This window comes from Pararge aegeria, chromosome 13 (genome assembly GCF_905163445.1).
Source record: "Pararge aegeria chromosome 13, ilParAegt1.1, whole genome shotgun sequence".
In the NCBI taxonomy this organism is placed as follows: Eukaryota; Metazoa; Arthropoda; class Insecta; order Lepidoptera; family Nymphalidae; genus Pararge; species Pararge aegeria.
Genome location: NC_053192.1, coordinates 11,567,711 through 11,589,212, shown reverse-complemented (window position 1 = coordinate 11,589,212; position 21,502 = coordinate 11,567,711). Strand labels below are relative to the sequence as shown.

Genomic DNA, 21,502 nt, shown 5'->3' with positions numbered 1-21,502 from the left:
ATTTGCAACCCTCACGTCAGCAGATTTTAACACTACATCTGACGCTGTCATTGTCTTTGAAAAGAAGGAACCATTTTTGTTATCTGTGTTGTAATTTAACAGTTTGGTAATGGTTTTGGATTGTGATTTTCGTTTCCTCATATTCCTAATTATTTTTTGATTAGTCGATAGCGAAATTAACAGAGGACAATGAAAAGTTGCTCCTAAACATCTAACGTATACACACAATAACAGTTAAGATGAAGCCTTTAATAGATTTTGATGAATGTCTAAGAGACTCCCCTAAATTCAGGTAAGGTAGTGATTATTTGATGAAAGTTTATTGTAAATAGAAAGTGAAATTCGGTACGTGTTTTGTTTACCAAGTGATAAATCGTATAACATGCGGTTATAGGGAGCAGCTGGAAACTGAAGAAGCTAGCATTGAGGCTTTGGAGCAGAAGCTCGACAAAGTTTTGAAGACATGTTCTGTTATGATAGAGTCAGGAAAAACTTACATGAGTCATAGAAGGTAAGTTTGTTGTTGTTATTATTCATGCTAAATAGTCTTTTTTTTTGCTATGATAGGAATGAATATTAAATTTGTAATTTTTTTGGTAATTATTTATATTATTTTATTTCTCATCTCTCAAATGATAGAAATAATACACAACACAAAGCTTAAACTTATACTATTGTATTTAATAAACAAAAAATAGAATCGATTAGCATTTTATGATTTATCAATACTATTACTATAACATGTGTAACTTACCCAATGCAATTCTAGCAAAATAATTCAAAAACAAATCTGGTTGACTGTGCTTTGCAAAGACAAAACAGGGTAATATAGACAGCCTTAATATATAATTAATATATAATCATATAATTTCTTAAGTAAAAGAAAAAAAGTGACTGCAATAAATAATTTGACCATTAGAAGCAAATAAAACTTGGAGTGCAATACTACTACATAAAATTAGCAATTCATATCCAATTTTACTACAACCTACTAGTTGAAATCTTGAAGTTGCCTCTTCAAAAGTTTAAAGTTTGTAGGAAAGTCTTATAGTTTTAGATGACAATGTGAGATAGTGATTAAAAAAAAACCTCAGCTCAGATTGCTGTGGGTTTTTTCTTCCACTACCATGTAAACATTTTTTATATTATGTGCATTTAAAGAATGCAAATTTGAATAAAGAAATATTCCAGTTGTTCAATAGCAATAAAAATAAAACCTAATTCAATTAAACTTTCCTGTGTCTCTCTGTGTATGCACTATGCACCATGGTTTCTGGAGGCATTAGGTGGCCACTAAAAAATCACATTCATATATATTTTGTATACGTCCAACCACAGAACAATAATCTGTATTTTTCCTCCAGCACATTCACAAACGCATTATGGGACATGAGCAGCAACTTCACAGAGGATTCAACTGTGCTGTCAGCATTAAATCGCATGATTCATTCACTACAGGAGATGACCAAATTCCATTCCATATTGCTGGACCAAGCCTCCAGGACCATACTCAAGAATCTCACTGCTTTTATCAAAGTGTATGTATCTTAACCAGCATTTAAATATTTGATGCAGATAAGATTACTGTTGTCACAACACATTCTCTTACTACGGAAGTAAAGCATTATAACAGATCCTCTGTGCCAAAGCCATTGAATTCAACTAGGTTGAAAGGAGAATGACCAGCACAGTATGGATCTTGGGCCACTTACGAATATGTTTGTATCTTGCTCAATGTTATAATAAAACAAAGCTTGATTATTCTTTTTTCATTCATAAAATGTTTTTATTGGAACCCTGGATACAGAGAAAAACTATTTTAAGAATATGTTAGGTTGGTTTTAATGAGATTCACTGGGCTCCCAAACACAACAATGCAGTAGTTTTAGCTTAAACTTAATATAATTACTATCTCAACTCAATGTAAAAAACACAAACCAATATGAGACTGAAAATAGAACTGTTTTGCAAAAAGATATTCTATTTGCTTTTGTGTTGCATTTGCATGTTCTATGAAAAAAAACTTTCACTCTCTTGGGATCAGGTATATCGTGTAGAAACACAACATACCTGAACAACCGCGTCGCCGGACCCTCGGCACTTTATAACTTTGTTTTCATAGGCTCATAGGGCATAATGTTAAATAGCCATCTTCAAGATCTGTGATGATGTTCTTCTTCTTATGTCCTGACATTAACACATTTGGTTAAGTTATATTCCATCCCCTATTTAACCACTTTGGGTCTGGAATTTTTGTAAATCATGAAAAGTGAAATTCAGTATTATCATTTTAATTAAAAAAAAGATGTGCTTTCGTACATTCCATACGCTTCCTCACAAATTCGGTTGTTATATACGAAAAAGTTTTTGTCTGAACCTATTACTAGTTCTAGAGATTATCTCATTGAAAAAAAAACAGATGCTTCGATTTTAATAGTATAGATAACTCAGTGTACTGACTTCATTCTTGTATGCACTGTCAAGTATAAATTACAGGAAATGTGTATCATGCTATAAATCTACCTGTCATCTTAAATAAACTTGGTGTCGTAAATTATAGGGAGAAAAGTTTATATTTAGATTTTACTACTGAAGACCAACAGTAATGTTTATATTATAGTGCATTCACTGAACGAATAAAATTCCTGCAATATCTCTGTAACTAACGTTCTTTTCAAAGATCCAGGGAAGTCAATTTACGAAATAGTAATCCAATTTAACATCCACCATTTTTCATTTGATTTGGTATCTTTCTATGGCCATAAATCCGCCTCCATCTTCACAGGGGTATGCTTTCGGTCTAACTTTATGTTATGATATAGTCTAAACGTAAGCAATGGGTATCAGAACTATTGTCTTTTTGTTAGCCTATCTGACAAGGTTGTAACGGAATTACGAAAAAATCACCAACCAGATTTTTATGGTATTTTGATTTCGACAGCTTACTTACTTATAGGTACTTTCTTTAATTACGACTACACACATCGCCACCTAGCCCAAAGTAAGCGTAGCTTGTTTTATTGGCACTTAAATAATTACTGATGAATATTTTTACGAATACAATAAACATAAATATTTCAAATATACAGAATCTTAAAAATACCTAGACAAGCAAAATTTTATGATGATCACCCAATCATTTTCGAATTGTGGGAATCGAACCCACAGCCTTAAACTCAGAAATCGGGGTCGTTGCCCACTACGCCAATCGGCCAAATAATTATAGAAATGGAAACTTCATCTAGTTCTGTTTAGTGCATAGTGTAAAATAAATCGCGAGAACTATAATTCGTGGCTTATTATAAAAAAACTTAGCTAAATAACATATAAAAAAATCAATGAGTTAAGATTGAAGGAGTACGACTAGATGAAAATTCAGGTTTTCAATAAAAAAAAAATGTATTTATGACTAAGATTATTATCAACATAATATATAAAGTTAATTTTAAAACATTGTAGTCATATACAACACTGATAGTAATTATAATTATTGATAATGGTTAAGTTCAAACAACTGTTAACGCTTTGTTGACACAATGTAATTGTGCATGTTTTTTACAGAGATATCAAGGGTGTGAAAGAGAGCAAACATCACTTCGATAAAATCTCTAATGATCTGGACATAGCTTTAAATAGGAACTCGCAGGTAATTAAACAGAAACGTGTTAAATACTTGTCCCAAAATACTTTATGCAAAATCAAATATGGTTTCGAGTAGGTTTTTATCTAGAATGGTAGGTAGGTAATTGAATTATTTATTAGCTAGCTATTGAAACAAACAACGGTGTTTTACACTATAATTTTTTATTGCCTAAAACATTTTTAAAACAGTTATTACATTCACTTCATATGGTTACTTATTGTGAGTATACACCACTGTCCCGTTATGCAAGACAACCCTATTGAAGATAGAGACCAACACGCACATAGTACCTACGCTACGTACTAATAAAGTCACATTTTAGAATAATAATTTTGCATGTGATGTATATATTTTTTTTTGTTAACCTGATTTTATATTTGTATGTGCAATAAAGACTTTTTCTTCTTCTTCTTCTTCTGATTCTTTCAGTAAAACTATGGCAGCTTACTCAAATTTCCTATTTGGTTTTCGTTTTCACAGATAAGTCTCAGAGACTACTGTCTGTCATAATGTTCCACTAAAGCCTGTGAAGAATAATTTGGGACAGTACATAATGTTCCTCTAAAGCTGTGAAGTATTATTTCGGTTTTCGTTGTATAGGACGATCGGGTCTGAGCGATCCAGTTGCGAGATTGATCGTCCATTGTGCACATAGACTAGCTGGTCTTCTCGCCCCTCCCGTGCGTTATCGTATGCGGTTTCCGTGAAAAGAGGGTTTGCATTTTTTTTTTGTGGGTTTAATTAATAAATAAACTGTGTATGCAGGTGTCGCGACACAAGCCCACAGATGCGGAAGAAGTGATGAATCTCCTGCTGGCCACCCGTTCTTGTTTCCGGCACACAGCCCTGGACCATGTTCACAAGATTACCATGCTCCAAGCACGCAAGCGACACGACGTATTGGCCACCGTGAGTTTAGTTTTATTTTTTACTAGCTGTTGCGTTCATCTTCCGAGTTTTTGGGAACCGATTGTTTTTCTGGGATAAAAAGTAGGCTATGTTACTCTCCGTCCTTTCAACTTTATACCAAAAATCTAGTGAGGAAAAGCAAGCAATCATATTTTCGCATATATAATATTAGTACGGATTCCACTACAAGTTAACCCTTCAGTGCAATCTCGCCAGCTGGATAATAATGTTCTAAGATGGTAACGAGCTAATTTTTTGTATTGTAGTTATATTAAACAATCGGTTTTTACCCGACATCGTACTGGAACGTTAAATCTCTAAGTTTTTATCAAAAGGGCGGTAACTTCGGCCAAAGCCTGCCACCAGATCAGACCAGAGAAAATTCAGAAATTATGAATTCCCAAATTGCCGAAGCCCGGGAGTCGAACCCGGGACCTTCCACTTATAACCACAGCGGTCACCGCTACAGGCAGGTCATCAAGAACTATATCTATGGAGTTACTGAATTATTTTCCTATTTTGTGCTACCCTGATAAAAGTTTGCCGCCTTCGCTTTCGAGACTTGACATACAAGTAATTAAGTCTAAAATTTTCTGTCCTATTTGTATAAGATGAGAAAATGGCTAGCTGCTTAAGTCCTAGTGTGCCTAGGTAAGCATTATTTAATCAACCCATTACCTGCCCACTGCGTCTGGGAACTTCTCTCAGGACGAGAAGGTTTTAGGCCGTAGTAAACCAAGCTCGCCATGTGTAGATTGGAAGATTTCACACGCCTTTGAGAACAACATGGAGAATTCTCAGGCATGCAGCAAGTGATATTTTATGCTTAAGACACATAACTACAAAAAGTTAGACGTACCGGGGGGCTATACTCTTTCTCCCCGAAAGAGTTGCTAAAGTCCTAACCTCTATCATCACTATTTATTTGAGACGAACTCTTGAGACAATCCACAAGTCCATGATATTGAGATCGATGGATTCTTTATAAGAAGCTACTTATTTAGGCAATCCGTAATAATCACGTCATAATCAAAAATAATCCGTGGGGCTAATCAAATTGTCGGCCTACGGACGCCTCACGGAAGACAGTAATTACCTCGGTCTAGGTGACGATTGGATTGGGGATGGGTATGGCGTCATATTTGTGAAAATATTCATGACTTGATTTGTTATAAAATAATATAAAATTTATTACCCTTTAATGAATTTAACCTATACCTACTAGTATTAGGAGTATCTATATGTACTTTTACTTATGTTGCATTAGTTATAAATGAGCAACGCACTTTAAAACAAACACATATATAAGATATACTCGGCGAGATAGCCGTGTCGGCAATTATGTTCATTGCTGTGCTACTGAGACACGCATTTCCGTCTAATTCATACAAACAGTTGTTTGCGTAACATACACCTGTATTGTTGCTTTTTTACAATCGACGTGACTTATTCTATAGAGGCGCCGACGCTGGGTTAAGACATATTTTGTACCCAGATATTATTATTACAGTACGTACCTTATCTACCGTCCTGCAGGCATTTTCTGAATCGATGTGATATAAATTTAATCAGATATTATGTATGAAGGTCATCAAACTACTGTTTATATTGTGTAGTCTCAGTTCTCAACCGAGATGATATAATAGGTTATGAATTTCGGTTGGTAATTGAGGAAGATGCTGGAATGGCAGCCCGGCACTTTTAAGCCCAGCGTTGGTCGACCCTCGACTAGGTGGACGGGCGACATTAGGCGCGTCGCAGGTAGCCGCTGGATTCAAGCGGCACAAAACCGTGGAATTTGGAACTCTCTAAACAAGAACTATATCCAGCAGTGGACGTCTATCGGTTGATATGATGATGATGATAAATTGAGGTTACAGAATGTTATATAAAGTATAAATGTAAGTATATGTAAGCAAACAAGATTTTGTAAAATGCTAAACTAGATCTTTAAAACTATATTACATTACAAGGCTAAATATTTATATAATAAAAGAAAGTGGAGTCATTTAAATATAATACTATAATAAAAATAATTGATGAAACGTCGTATAATAAAAATTCTATTATAAGTTTGCGAAGTGATAATAGATACTTTACAGTAGAATTATAAAATTTGAAAAGTTCTTTCACAATTTCTGACGTCTCTAACACTCCAAACTCAGTTGGTCCCACAAGGTATTACGACTCATTATTTTCAAAGATAGCTTTGCCGTCTCTTAATTAAAGCTTTGCCGAGTCGATTAAATTACCATTTTAGCAATATTTAATTGTAATCGGATCTGATGGCTTTTTTTGTAGTCTTAACTGTAAATCCACAGATAAACAGACGAAACACCAAATCCCGGCTTACATGTCACTAGAATAAGTACAAATAAATCAAAAGGAACTAAATCAAGGTCTTCTATGGCTTCCAAGTCCATCGTCACCTTTTTCTCATTAGTGAATGAACTCATTACGACAAACCAGGTCGTCTTGCGTGGGTGTATCGATTGTTAAGGTTATAAAAATAACTACAGACTGATATAGTTATATAAATGGTAACTTAGCGCTTGACTTGGACCTCATCTGATCACTTACAGTAGCCTTACAATATATTTATAGTATAGTATTTGTAAGACAGGGTATTAGTCTATATAAACAAAAAGTGGATATAAACAGTCGACTTACAAGAAATGGTCATAAATTATTGTCATCTGCATATTGTCTGCGAAAGGTACAGAAGTCATTTGTGGGATTGAGTAGGTATAATATAATATGATTCCTAAGGAGTTTTGGACCTACCAATACTAGGTTACTATAAAATTGATGAATTTCCTAATGACAATGTCGCTTGGAAGCATCCGGTTCCGCTTTCATCTCTCTATACAAGATAGTAAAATGTTGGAAAAGAGCAACTGCTGAGTTTGTTGCCGGTTACTTCTCGGTAGAATCTGCCTTCAAAAGTGCTTATATTAGGCCTACTTTAAATAAATGAATTTAGATGTTTTTTTGAATTTTATATTTAGAATAAAATAGTAGTTGTAAGACAAAACATTAGTCTTTATACACAAAAAGTTTTTTTAACCATGAGAACATGTTAAAAACACTCACGAGCCCCAGAATAAAAACTGTAATTTCACAGACTTATTATAGCTCAAAAACTGAGACTAATTTCGTAATTGTTGCCGCACGTCATTTAAAGAAGACATAGAAGTAGCGCCTACGCTCCTTAAGTACCTCTAAGCACTGACTTAGTTGCTTGAAATTCGCAAACGTTTTAAGACCACTGATAATCGGTTTACTTTGTTCGATTATTGTGAAGTCACAAAGGAGACTAACAAAGTAGGTACACAGACATTTCGTTATCTTCCATTTTTAATTCCAGACGCAAAATATGTGTTGCACCGATAAGTTTATGTGTGTCTGTGCCGAATCTTTGCAATGTCAGTCATAATCGGCGATAGCCTTATGGATAAGACATTCAGCTTCCTTTTGCGTGCCCGAGTTCGATTCCCGGCACGCACGGCATCTGTTGTCTGTTTCTGAGTTATGAGCGTTTTAAGCAATCATATATAACATGGTTATTCATAACTGATTATAAATAATATATAACATACATGCATTCATTCATTCATGATTTAACAGTGGAGAGAAACATCGTGAGGAAACCCGAGAGTTTTCTATAATGTTCTCGAACGTGTGTGAAGACAATGCCCGCATTGGACGAATGTGGTGGACTACGGCTTCAACCCTTCACAATGTGGGAAGGAGACCCGTGCCCTGTAGCGGGCCGCGAATGGGTCGATACACAAAAAAAATAATGTATAAAAAAATAATATAGATCATTAAGAGTAGCCTAGTTTTATGAAATACCTTTTTCTGGAGGTTACTTCGACACAACAACGTGAAATATAAAAACTTTTGAATCACCGTTACTAAGAGCACACAAAGGTTTTGTCATTTCCAGGCTGCTGTTTTTGTACACAAAGTTTTTCGGGGCAAAGAACTGAAACGAGAACGGATTTAATGGATTTTTACAGTCATATGATGGATCGTCGTCACTAACTTCGTAAATCATAACGAAATGTTTTCGTAGTATGCCCAATGACCGAGTTGCACTTTCTTATTGCTGCGCTCGAAATTGGTCGCTTTGACGTCATTTACTTATAGATTTCTAAGCATTTGTATGAAGTGGTAAGAGCTTCGATCTCCATTTCGGGTGAGAGTTGGAGGTCGATGTCCGGCACGCGTCTTTTAACTTTTAAGAGTTATGTTTGTTTTTAACTACACTCCCCTAATCGGTTTCTACATGGCATCACACCGGAATGTTAATTCGCTTTTACGGTAGGCTCACCGGACACGCCGGAACAGATAGAGATGGAGATAGATAACAAAGCCCCCCACCGGTTCAAAAGAAAGGCAATACAGAAAATATAATAATAATTCATAAAATATAAATTCCCTAAAAATTAAAATAGGAATTTATATTTTTTGAAGTAAAACTCAAAACCCAGGAGACCGTCTAAATGTCATGCCGTGACAACACAGTTGCACCCTGTCACATAACGGTTTATGTGACGCAGCCAGAGGTGTAAAAAATTTGTGATTTCCTTAAAGGGTTAATTTTTAAAGTGCCAAATAGTTTTCATGTTTTTCTTTTTATTCCACCTAACCCTTAACTGCAATTGAAATCTCACCCAGTGGTAAGTTATGGGACAGTCTAAGATGGTAGCGGGCTAACCTGTTAGGGAGTATGTAAGGTTTTTTAAACCCATACCCAATCGCAAGATTGTCCAAGGCAATAATTTGCAATCCGATCACGGCATCCTGACGCGACAGTTCGATTCAGGTGTATTGCATTATTGTGTACAAATCTATTTTATTTTATTACGAATATACCTTCTCAGCCCTAATCGGTCTCTACGCGACATTGTACCGGAACGCGAAATCGCTTTGCGGTACGACTTTGTCTATAGGGTTGTAACAAGCCACGGCCGAAACCTGAAGCAAAATATGAGATGGTAGTTTTCTATTTTCCTTTTTGATTAGTTATTACTTTACGAAACTTTGTTCATGGTGGCCTAAATGAATGCCCCGGGGCACTGCCCCATCTACTCTAACGGTAGCTACGCCGCTGAGAAGTTTAAACGATTATTATCAACTTGAAGATACTATAAACAAATATTATATTGAAATTATAAAAACATTGCGATATAATATCACAGTTTGTCAGTAATCAGTATCTGAGATTAGTCATTGATTACAGCGAACCGATGCTCGATAGATTTCGTGGCACGCCAATCGCAAGGTTGTCCAAGTGACTAATTCGCAATCCGATTACGGCACCTTGACGCGACAGTTCGTTTCAGGTGTATCGCATTGTTGTGTACAAATCTATTTTATTATATTACGAATATAAATAAAAGTGTCGTATGTTTTTTTTAACATTACCATGGATTGTGCAGTTAATTGTGTGTTCGATTAGTGGCTATTATTTACGGTTGAATACGGGTGAATACGTATTTAATATTTTAAAAAAAAGCTTAGTGCAATTTACAAAAAATAATTGTTTTTTATCGGTTTTTGTTAGGTTGTTGAGATTTTGGAGGTCAGTATTTTGAAAATATATTTTAATTTTGGATTTTTAGTGCATAATCTTGCACTTGTTAAATATGTCTTCGTGCAACATTTTCACTCTATTATACTGAAAGTAGTTAAAATTAATAATAAAGAGAGCTTATGGTATGGAAATAAACACGCCAACTACATGCAAAAAATCAAGAATGTTTTGAAGGCCGGTAATCGGTTGATAATTTTATATAATTATGATGATGATACCAATATAAGCCTACATACAACCTTTCGATTTTCGGTCCGGCCCAGAACCCAGAGCTATTGGAGGAGATAAAACGACAACAATAATATTTTAAATAGATGCTTTGTTTATAAGTTATATTTCCACTTCTATTTGATTAATTTATATTTATGAAAAGTTAGATGGAAGGCCCATAAAAGAGTTATATGATGCTATCATTTCCACTTGAATATTCAAGTGCTTTCACATAGTAATCGCTTTGTTTGTTGTTTGCTTTTGATAATGATCAATGATAGATGATTATGTTGAATGAATATTTATTCGATACAAGTGACCTTCAGATACTAGGGACCACAAAAGCGAGCAATTATTATTTACGACCTTTTGAAACACATCAAAAGGTACTACATACTTCACACAAACATTTTAACAGGCTATGACACAACAAGGGATGTCCCGCGTTGAGTATAAATCTGAATTATTTCTGAATTTGCCATGCAGACTGCATGGCAAATTGACTGCAGACTTGTCGGCTCTGATGATTGGTATACATGAATTTTAACAACGGAACACTAAATAAGAAATGTGTTCTAACTTCTAGGCTAGTCAATCATCATCCGCTTTATATATCACATCGTTGGGCAGAGGCTCTCCCATAGGTAAGAGGGCCTAGCCCCACCGTGACGTTGCTCTGTAAATTGTTGGCAGGCTGTTCCTATATTATAGAAATAACATATACATAGTTGGATCATGCAAACAAAATGGCAATGGTAAAATCGTGTCTTCCAAATCATTTCCCTGGGATCGATAAATTTTTGGAGAAATAACCGTAGGTACAAAGTTTTCATAAAAATATACGCGGTGACAACCATGTTATTCGTTTGTGTGCTTACATTCAAGGCCAAGTGGGTTAATGGATCGCAAGTCGCAAAAGAAAAAATAGTCCATATCTAAAAAGATTCTTATGTATATAAAAAATGTATGTAAATCTTTGTGTATGTAAAAAAAAACGATGTATACCTACGTAATTTGAAATTTGAAATGTTTTGTAACTCGATTAAGTATTAGTGATATTTTATTTAGGTGGTTGGCATCAACAATTAACATGTTTGAAAATTAAGCTCTCTCAGCTTTTCAATTTCAGATATGTTCATTTACGAAAGCGATGCATTTCATTTTAATTTTCAATTTTAAAAGTTTTATTTCGTTCCAGTTCCTGTCATATTTGCAAGCCTGCAGCACTTACCATCATCAAGGTGCGGATCTGTCTGAGGACTTGGAACCCTTCCTTAAATCCACAGCTGAAGAGGTAGGTACATAAATTTCCATCTTATTTTCCTACCCCAAAGAGATATTTTTATTTTATCATAATTCTGACAGTTTATGTACGGTATATCTGTGATGTGTTAATATATTTTATCCGATCTATATGAATCAGGCTTCATAAAATGATTTCTAATTCATTATGACGGATGTGACACAAAAATACGCAAAAAAGAAAATAAATTATCGAGTATGGTTTCAATTGTGTAGACTCTTAAATAAAATATACTTCTACACCTTTTTATTAGTGATCGATGTTCTACACTTATATTTATACTTTAGTTCTTCTTATAAAATAGCTTTGTTATGTATATGAAATATTAATGTACGAATAGGTATTTACTTCATTTATAAAAAACCTTTTATAGCCAGAGTATTTTCCAGTATTAATTTATTTTTTACTTAACAATTAATAAAAAAAAAATAGGAAGCCTCAAACTGGTTTAATTCAAGTTAAATATTAATACATAATATTTATTTATTTATTCGGTACCCATTAGCAAACTGTATACATATGTCGCTCAGATATAAACGTTAGGTACGTATGACAGTTAAAACGGCAGCGCAAATGAAAGCGTGTTCCAATAAATACACAATTATATTTCTCAAGTCGTATTAGGCTTCCGCAACCTTTAAGGCTTAGGGGTCATCTTATACGCAATTATAATAAATAAAGAGGCTACGTCGTACGTGACGGACCAAAACCAATTAAAACGTGATCTCATACAAACGATTATGTATATTTGCAGCAATATGGACGTGAAATAATTGAACTACGATGTTATGATTGCACTTAAAAGAGAAATAAGAATATTTACCAACATCTAAAAACAAAAAAGAAGAAAAATGCTTCAGCTCACAACATTTTAAAATAATATTTTTTTCAGTATTTTAAATGATTTCAAAAGTGTGTGTGTGAAATTTAATTTTTAAGTAAAATATAATTTTCAAGTAACTTTTGCTCTGACCCGGTAATCGAACCGCGAATCGAATTGCGAGGAAATTTGCAAGGAATTTCCTCGCAATAGAAGTGAAAAGCTGAGTTTGTAACTCAGCCGTAAAACGTTTTTTTATCCGAGACGGTTATGATCCAAATGAATTAAATGCAAGAAAAAAAATGTTTTAAAGTATATATAAAATCGCATAATTAGAAATTATGCGTTAGTGTCGCAATAGCCAGAAAATCATCATCAAGTTTCGCAGGGAAGAAACAACCGAAAGGTTCAAAGTTTTTTATCATTCAGTCCAATTATTTTTGGATTTTAGAAATACCTACAGTATATAGTATATCCAGCAATGGACGTCCATTAGCTACTAAAGACCATCGAACACTTAAATGTACACTTCTTTCAAAAAGTGCGATGCATCGTAGGTAATCAATTCAGATTATTATAAATCTGTCACCTAGAAAGTCTATAATAATTAATAAGAACAAAGTTTATGTTTTAAAAACACTTTGTAACAAGAAGATTGTTTTTTATCTGGTAATCTATATTTTATTACTTCACTACATGAATCAACGGAACCGATATTTCTTTTTGCATGATGTCACGTAGGTAGTATATGTGCCTCAATCATCCTCAATCGCCAAGTGCGAGTCCGTCTCGTGCACCGAGTGTTTCTTCCTATATAGTTATTTAGAATGACAAGTTGTACTAACAACGAACCACTTTAGGTAGTTTTTAAAACCTGCGCCACATAAGAACATTAGCAGTAGAGCTTTTCATGACCAGAGCTCATCCGGGGAAGTAATACATAAATCCATGATATATTCTTACAATAACAATTATTACAATTTACTTAACAATTAATTATATTGTAAAGTCAACATCTCCTGAAGATGCTCCGGTTTCGGAGCGAAACGTGCGTAGAGAGTACATTGCCGAAGATCTGTTTGGTGTGGAGTATAAGGATTGAAAAAATTGTAAATTACACCATACAGATTCTCTTGCCTTTCGCAGAGTATAGCAAATTAAGCTTAATTTTCATAAAATTACCGCCATGGTTATTTCTGCCGCCAAGCTGTATACTTGCAATGTTGTTTTCGGAACATAAGCATTGTTGAAGGCCGGTTGTCTTCACCTGAGGTTGATGGGCACAGGGTACATCACAGGTACGTTGCTGGAAGCATTCCTAGCATGCTCTGCGAAGTATTGCTTCCTATATAAAGGCGAAGGAGTTGTGTAGAACAATAAAAACTGCACCGGCTTAAAGAAAAACTATTAAGAATGCACCAATTGAGCCGTTTTATATTATGATACCAACCTAGACCCCTCTATTAAAAAATACTGCATTTAAAATTGTTAGCGGTAGCGCTATTGCAATTTATTTCCTTAAGTTGAAGAAGCATTATTTGTAACAATTCCAAATATTCAGTCGATAGGCATTATTAGTTAATGTATTATTAATGTGGCGGGCGAGAAATGTAGCAAATTAGGGTTTGTTTGGCGCATTCTAGTACGGAATCCTAAAATGCAATTCTTCTCCTACAATTAATAAACAAAACGCGAAAAATGTCCAACACTATTTACTAATAATTATGTATTCTGATATCGTTAACCAATTAAGAAAGTATTAATCGTTTAAAAGCAATTTAATGCCAGCTATTGACTAATGAGCACATTTTAGATTGCAACAATGCGTAACGATACAAAAATACTCGACAAGGAGATGGAGAACCGGCACACGATAGTCAATAGTAAGGATACAGTACTGCCGAGTTGCAAATCTGTTGCCGCCGAGGGGGAGCATAGAGACGGACTTTTGAGCACGCCTTGCTTAAAAAACATGCCTCGGATGCAGGGGTATTTGTTCAAACGGACTTCTAATGCTTTTAAGACGTGGAACAGGCGATGGTTCTATCTTTACGACAACCGGCTTGTGTACAGGTGAGTTAAAAATATACCATTTATTAAGTTATCGGAAAAATTAGGCATGTTTTTGTTTAAAACTAACACAATATTTATTATGATTTCAATTACTTTACTGGTGTTTGTTCGGTTATACACATATCCCTAATTATGTAAGTAAAATATTTTATTTATTTACTTTTTCTTTTGGTGTACCTATTATACCATCAAAATATACCTTTTGTATGAAGAAGACGGGTTGGCAACTTGTAGGTCTTATGTTATAGCTTTTGTAGGTCTTATGTTTAGCTAGGTCATGAGAATAGTAGTATATTGATTAAATGATTTATCGCGGCCTCTGTCCTCATAATATTAAACAGACGTTCCTATTTGGAAGACTATATTTCTCATACATCGCTGAGCTTGTTTACTGTTTGTTTACAGTCTGTGCGCTCGTCACGCTTGAGTTTGAAGGCTGGTTAAGTGGGACGTCGGCAGTAGAGGTCAGGGTCTCGCGAATTAACATAATTTACGCAGTATATAATAAACTAAGAAATAAAATAAATATTATCAAGGATGTACTTTATGTGCTTATTGATTTATCGTAAACGCTGAACGTGAGTGCATGCCAGTGCATCGACTTGCTTAGTGACGCTTTGATGAGTAATAATATTTGCAAAACCGTTCAAATGTTATATATTATTTTTCTACTTTTACAACTCCATATTGTATTTTGGAATCTAATCCAAGTATTCATAAGGGCTTGCAAAATTCTGAATTCAAACAAATAAAGGCTGCAAAGCGCATCGTTCTTAATTGCAATAGATATTTGCCATTATGTAAATTATTTGTAGAATGAGTCATAATTATTATCTCTTTTACTTAATTCTAAAAGAATCGTGACTTCAGTGACGTTGGAAAACAATTATTTTGCTCGACTGTATTGCAAGTTATATCTATAAATATGTTTTTATTAAAAATAAGCCCTTTTATTTAAATTATATCTTAACTAACTCTCATAATGGGAGACAGAACTACTTATAATGAAATTTACACGATGCGTGATTTGTATATTCGTTTTCGAGTTTCAAAACACTAAAACCACAAAGTAAAATGGACCTAATTAGCCTCGTTTTAAACATTCTTTCCTAAACAAAATCTGCCGCGGGCACATCGTTAGTAATGCTTATCAAACTGTTCTTTTTGCAATAAAATGTCTGTCTTTTCTTGTGTGACAAACGCTCGTTCAACCGAACGCTATCTAAAGTTTGCTAAGCGAATTCCCCATAGGTAGGTATAGTCCATAATAGTCGTCCTATTTGTATTACTTTAACGATTGTCATTTTACAAAAATTTTTGGATCAACGGAATCTTTAGTATCATCATCATCATCATCAGCGGTAATCGGTAGGTAAGAATGCAAACAGTCAGTTAGTTACTTATTAGTTAATGTTTGCATTGCCGCACAATAATAATGACAAGTTGTACTTATTATAAAGGTGTCAGTGAAATCCGTGCCCCGAAAAGTCACCTGAAAGAAACTGTAACAAAAGTCGACACATATTAATCCGTTAATCGCATTTTAGGAAGAGAACTGGCGAACTTAATGTCACGGTGATGGAGGAAGATTTAAGGTTATGCACAGTCAAACCGGTCCTTGATGGCGAGAGGCGATTCTGCTTTGAGGTCCTCTCACCTTCCAAGTAAGTTTAAAGATAAATTCTTACGTCTTTAATATCATTTGCAGCTCCCACCTGAATAATGCTAATGTATATGAATATTCATAACAAGATTAATTGTGATTTAACACGCGTTGGGGCAGCGTGACGAGTCTTAGCGAGAGTCCCAAAATCGAGTGAGATATTATAGTTATATCCTCATAAATTATCCAACCCTAATTATGAATTTCCAGCCAACACACATAGACCTATCTATTTTACACGTTTTGAAAGTTAAACACATAATATGAATTATACTAATTATAATATTTAAAAACCGTTATTACGATTTAAATCCTTTAAGCTGCGATTGAAAACTTTGTTCCGAATATATAATAAAATGTTTAACAATCCATCGTACTATTGGTCTCCAGAAGTCACATGCTCCAAGCGGACTCTGAAGAGATGTTGAACTCTTGGATAACAGCGCTGCAGAATGGCATCCGGTCGGCCATACAACAGGGCCAGAGCCGCGATAACCCTGACTCGCAGATGGTGCTGGTGCCCGACGACACTAGGTCTTCGACCAACAGGCTTAACGTTTCGCCTGCTATGAAGAAAATTAGGTAAATCATCGTTTTATTTTTATATCCAATCTTATACTGAAAAAATAAAGCTGAAGAATTTGTTTGTTTACTTGAACGCGATGATCTCAGGAACTACTGGTCCGATTTGAAAAATTCTATCAGTGTTGGATAGCCTATTTATCGAGGAAGGCTATGGGCTATATATAATCACGATAAGACCAAAAGGACCCATAGCAGTAATGAAAAATGTTTAAAAACCGCGGTTTCTTTTTCCTTTTGAGAGCTTCCGCTGCATGCGCTGTGTAAACGGTTAAAGTTTCGATAAACTCATGTATGACAGAGTTGTTCCCTTCAAAAAGTTCAAAAAAAAAGTCCGCTATAGTACATGTCTATCTTTGAAGGTTGAATTATACGCGGACGAAGTCGCGAGGGGAAAAACGAGAAAGTAAACCGAAAGAGAATTACAGTATTCATAATAACGAATTACTTTTGTTCTACTACTTTGCAAGATATTAATACTTTTTCAAATAACTGTACATGGTCGCCATTTAAATATATAAATACGCAGTGACAACCATAACAACCGCTGGGTTGATTTGAAATTGAGTCACGCATCACTATGGCACAGCGAAAACCACATGTATATGCAGCACACACACATTCATATGCACACACATGGCTTTATGTGAAAGGGACTGTCATCGGTCATTACATAAGAACATATTGTTAATGATTACAGTGTCTATTTCACACACCTTTGGGAACATTATGGAGAACTCTCAGGTATGCAGGTTTCCTCACGATGTTTTCCTTCACCGTTGAAACAAGTGATATTTTAATTGATTAAAACGCACATAACTTAGAAAAGTTATAATTGCATGCTGGGATTCGAACTCGACACATTTTTTTAGCGTTATGTCTTTTGGTGAAAAATAAATAAATAATTAATTAAATGAAATCCGCAGGGTTATTAAGTACGTTTAGAAACAGGCTTGCTGAGAAGAAGAGCGGCAGGGTGATAACGTATCTCGCGACAGGAATGCAACAGGCGTAAATCTTGCAATCACTGCTGTCAAACGCCACTTTTCCATACAATAAATAAACAAAAGTGACGTTTGACAGCAGTGATTGCAAGATTTACGCCTGTCGCAAGATACGTTATCACCGTGCCGCTCTTCTTCTCAGCAAGCCTGTTTCTAAAAGTACTTACGTGTGTACGTAACATTCCGCTTCATACTGCCGCAGTTGGAGTTGCGTATGAAGGAAAATTATGTTTTGCAGAATATGGGAACAGCTGCTGAGTATACCTGGAAATAATTACTGCTGTGACTGCGGCAGTCCCAATCCACGTTGGGCCAGTATTAATCTCGGGATCACTCTGTGCATAGGTAAACTAGTAATTACAAACTTACCTCTAGTATGATGCTAAATGCAAAATACACGCAAATAATTATCTAAGAAAATGCGCCGAGAACGATTGCTCTAAGGATACATTGTGAAGGGCAGGTAGTGCTTTATTGTATTTTATTGCATGTATAAAGTGCAGTGTACTGGTCGCCGCACATTGGAACTCTAACTTGCATCAGTTCTCCGGTGTATGTTTCCTGCCCATTATCATTTTAGCTTCGTATTGATAAAACCCGTTTTTCTTACCTGTTTTATAATGTAAACCTATCTTTTAAAGAAAAAAAACAATTACAATCATTTAATTTATTTATTTGTTTTAATATTTTTTTATTTGTTTTAAATAAAACAAAAAAGTATATTTATAGTCATTGCACTACCATTCGTAATCTCGTAGCTGTTTTTTTATATTAAAACAATATTCTTGTGTATACCCAAATACAATATTTTTGCTTCCTTTGTTTTGACCCTTCATACGCAATCATTTCCTTTTCATTAGAATGTTCGGGAATACATCGCTCCTTGGGTGTTCACGTTAGCAAAGTGAGATCGCTTACGTTAGACGACTGGGAGCCAGATATAATAAAGGTAAGTTTTTTAGCTGGAAAACAATGTTATTATATGTACTAATTTTCGGATTCATAAATGTGTCTACATTATTACTTTTTTAACTATACTTTTTATAATCTGAAATAATATAATTCGATACACCATATTTCAGAATCAGTTCATTTAAAAGTACACAAACATATTATATACTCGTACCAACCTATATAAATGCAACGTACCTACTTGAAGCCTGAAACATTTCTTTCATTTTTTGGGCACTCACATACAAACATATTATATAACTTCACACATCCATACATACAAACTTGAAACATTTTACTCCTTTATTAGTTATTCGAGTAATGAAAGTGCTTTAAGTGTACAGTTAAATTTAAAACTAGTGAAGGAAAGTTTTTAAGATCATTTTACCCTTTGCTCGCACAGGTAATGGCAGAGTTAGGGAATAAAATAGTGAATTTAATATATGAGGCGAATACAGACGGCACCACTATCAGGAGGGCCTCCCCCGAATGTGATACGTAAGTTTTATAAAAAGTCATCTAATTTCTTAAATTAACTAAAAAAATATTCCTCAATTATCTAGACGGCCAGTTAGAGCAGTGGGTAGCGACCCTGCCTTCTGTCTCGAAGCCCTTGGGTTCGTTTCCCACAACTGGAAAATGTTTTTCAGTGTCAGTGTGTTTTTTTGTATATTATAAGTATTTCTGTATACAATTCACTAATTATTAATTATTCATCACGCTACGCTAACTTTGGGGGCAATGTGTGTATTGTCGTAATATATTTATTTATTATAAACTATATATATTATATATATATATATATATATATATATATATAAACTAAAGTTGTGTTTTTTTTTCTTTTCTATCTTTAATCTTCCCTGTGATACACATGCATTATTTCCAATAACAGTGTTAAAACGTTAAAATAATCTGCACTCAGTTCGGTGCGTGAAGCATGGATACGTGCAAAATACGTGAAGCTGGCGTTTGTGAAAAATATCGTCAACTCAACCATGGCTGATTCCCTCCAGGAATCACCCCTCAGAAATGGGAGGCGGTGGTCCGTTCGACGAGCTAGGCGGAGGTAAAAATATTGAAATTCAAATTAATTTATTTGCTTAAAACATTAAAAAGTAATATATACACGTTAAGTCGCAGTCTACGACATGTAAATCCTAAAGTATCTATATTAATTTATTCTATATATATTGTTCACCATTCAATTGCAATATATTTAAAATAAGAATGGCATATGTGCAATTTGTTAGCATTATTATATTTGTAATATTTCAAAATCTACAATTAAAAATACGAATAATGTTTCATGGCAAAGAATTATTTTATAGAGTAATAACACCTATCTACCAACCAGTTATCTAATTTAGCTTTGAATTTCAAGAACTGTAAATCTATCTATCTACATATCCATCCATATACATTGCTATCCTTCAATCGAATTTTCCCTACTGTAAAGGCCAGTAAGATTTCAGTCAAATTTAGTTCAGGAGGTGATAAAAATATTTTTTATTACCAGAGTCCGCGTTCCACCTGCTGTGCCGGAAACAATCAAGGATGAAAAAAGTGATGCAAATAGCAACACCAGTGGTAAGTAAGCATAGTCGCGCTAACACGCTAGTTCTGTAGCTACAAGTTAGTTGATTTTAGAAAATCAATTTGTATGTGATAGTCCAATTCCAATAGAAGGCCATTTGACATGTTTTAATTTTACCTCAAAATAAAAAGATGAAAGTTATAAAAGTACGCCATTTTATCGCCGAAATTGGTATTTAGGTTGACAAATTGGTAATAAAATATATTTTCCATGATCAAAAATTCATCTCTTAAGGGGTGAAATAAAAGTTTACTTTCTAGAATGCCTCAATTTCGCAATAATCAGGCGAATTTAAAAAGCATTTGATAGGTCAATTCTTGGGGAAATTAATAACCTATTTAACATCACGCTACACTCTTAGAAGTCGGCCTAAAAGCGGACGATGCAATGCGGTGTGTCATAGAATGTGTTTTTTGTATGGAACACATTTACTTATCAGTTCAAACGTGGACGAAGGCGCGGAGAACCACTAGTTATTCGTGCCCCGCGGTCCAAACTGTATTCAATTACAAAGAAATATTATAAAAATTACATATTATAATCGATAAACTTAACGACGCCATAAATTTTAGGAAAATAGATTTTGTATTTCGCTTTCAAATACATATACTCTTTATTTATGTATTTATTTTATTTACTTCTTTAGCTTTATAAACTTCTAGCACGGCCAGTGTACAGGGGATAAAAGTTATATCCCCGATTATATCCCCTGAGAAGGGATATAATTTACGTGTCCACCTGCTAAAGCAACAACATAAACATAGAATAGCGAAAGTTTACCCCCGTTTATTATTACACATATATTATTTGGATATTATATCCATTTGTCTGAGAGCTGTGGGAGAAGATAATTTTTCATCCTTGCCCCGGGGATATAATTGTCTCCTGCCCATGCCGTGCAGCTATGTTTAGTGATTTTACCTAGGCTAACTCTCGAGTTGTAGTGTGGACTTAACTTAGCGTATATAGCGTTTTTTTTTTTCCTTCACAGTATCAGAAAGTTCCAGCAAGTCTGAAGGGAGTCCCGTGTTGCTAATAGGCACTGATTTGGCCAGTGAACGAGCCGTAGATCTCAGCTTGCCTTCAGACCATGATTCCACTGAAGGAGAAGATGACGATCTGGGTTAGTACCGATACGCCATAAA

At 34.6% G+C, this 21,502-nt stretch overlaps 1 protein-coding gene across 1 annotated transcript in view; it reads left to right on the top strand.

The window, feature by feature from the left end:
• Window positions 1-91: 91 nt before the first annotated feature.
• LOC120628821 (arf-GAP with coiled-coil, ANK repeat and PH domain-containing protein 2) overlaps window positions 92-21,502 on the top strand; it is a 30,550-nt gene continuing 9,139 nt past the window's right edge. Inside the window, exons 1-15 of the mRNA XM_039897444.1 lie at window positions 92-292; window positions 395-511; window positions 1,365-1,538; window positions 3,562-3,646; window positions 4,409-4,552; window positions 11,563-11,658; window positions 14,301-14,560; window positions 16,108-16,224; window positions 16,614-16,805; window positions 18,048-18,154; window positions 18,670-18,758; window positions 19,164-19,258; window positions 19,686-19,829; window positions 20,280-20,350; window positions 21,349-21,480. Of these exons, the coding sequence (XP_039753378.1) occupies window positions 240-292; window positions 395-511; window positions 1,365-1,538; window positions 3,562-3,646; window positions 4,409-4,552; window positions 11,563-11,658; window positions 14,301-14,560; window positions 16,108-16,224; window positions 16,614-16,805; window positions 18,048-18,154; window positions 18,670-18,758; window positions 19,164-19,258; window positions 19,686-19,829; window positions 20,280-20,350; window positions 21,349-21,480 (1,876 nt within the window). The 5' untranslated portion in view covers window positions 92-239. The remainder of the gene's footprint in view (window positions 293-394; window positions 512-1,364; window positions 1,539-3,561; window positions 3,647-4,408; window positions 4,553-11,562; window positions 11,659-14,300; window positions 14,561-16,107; window positions 16,225-16,613; window positions 16,806-18,047; window positions 18,155-18,669; window positions 18,759-19,163; window positions 19,259-19,685; window positions 19,830-20,279; window positions 20,351-21,348; window positions 21,481-21,502) is intronic.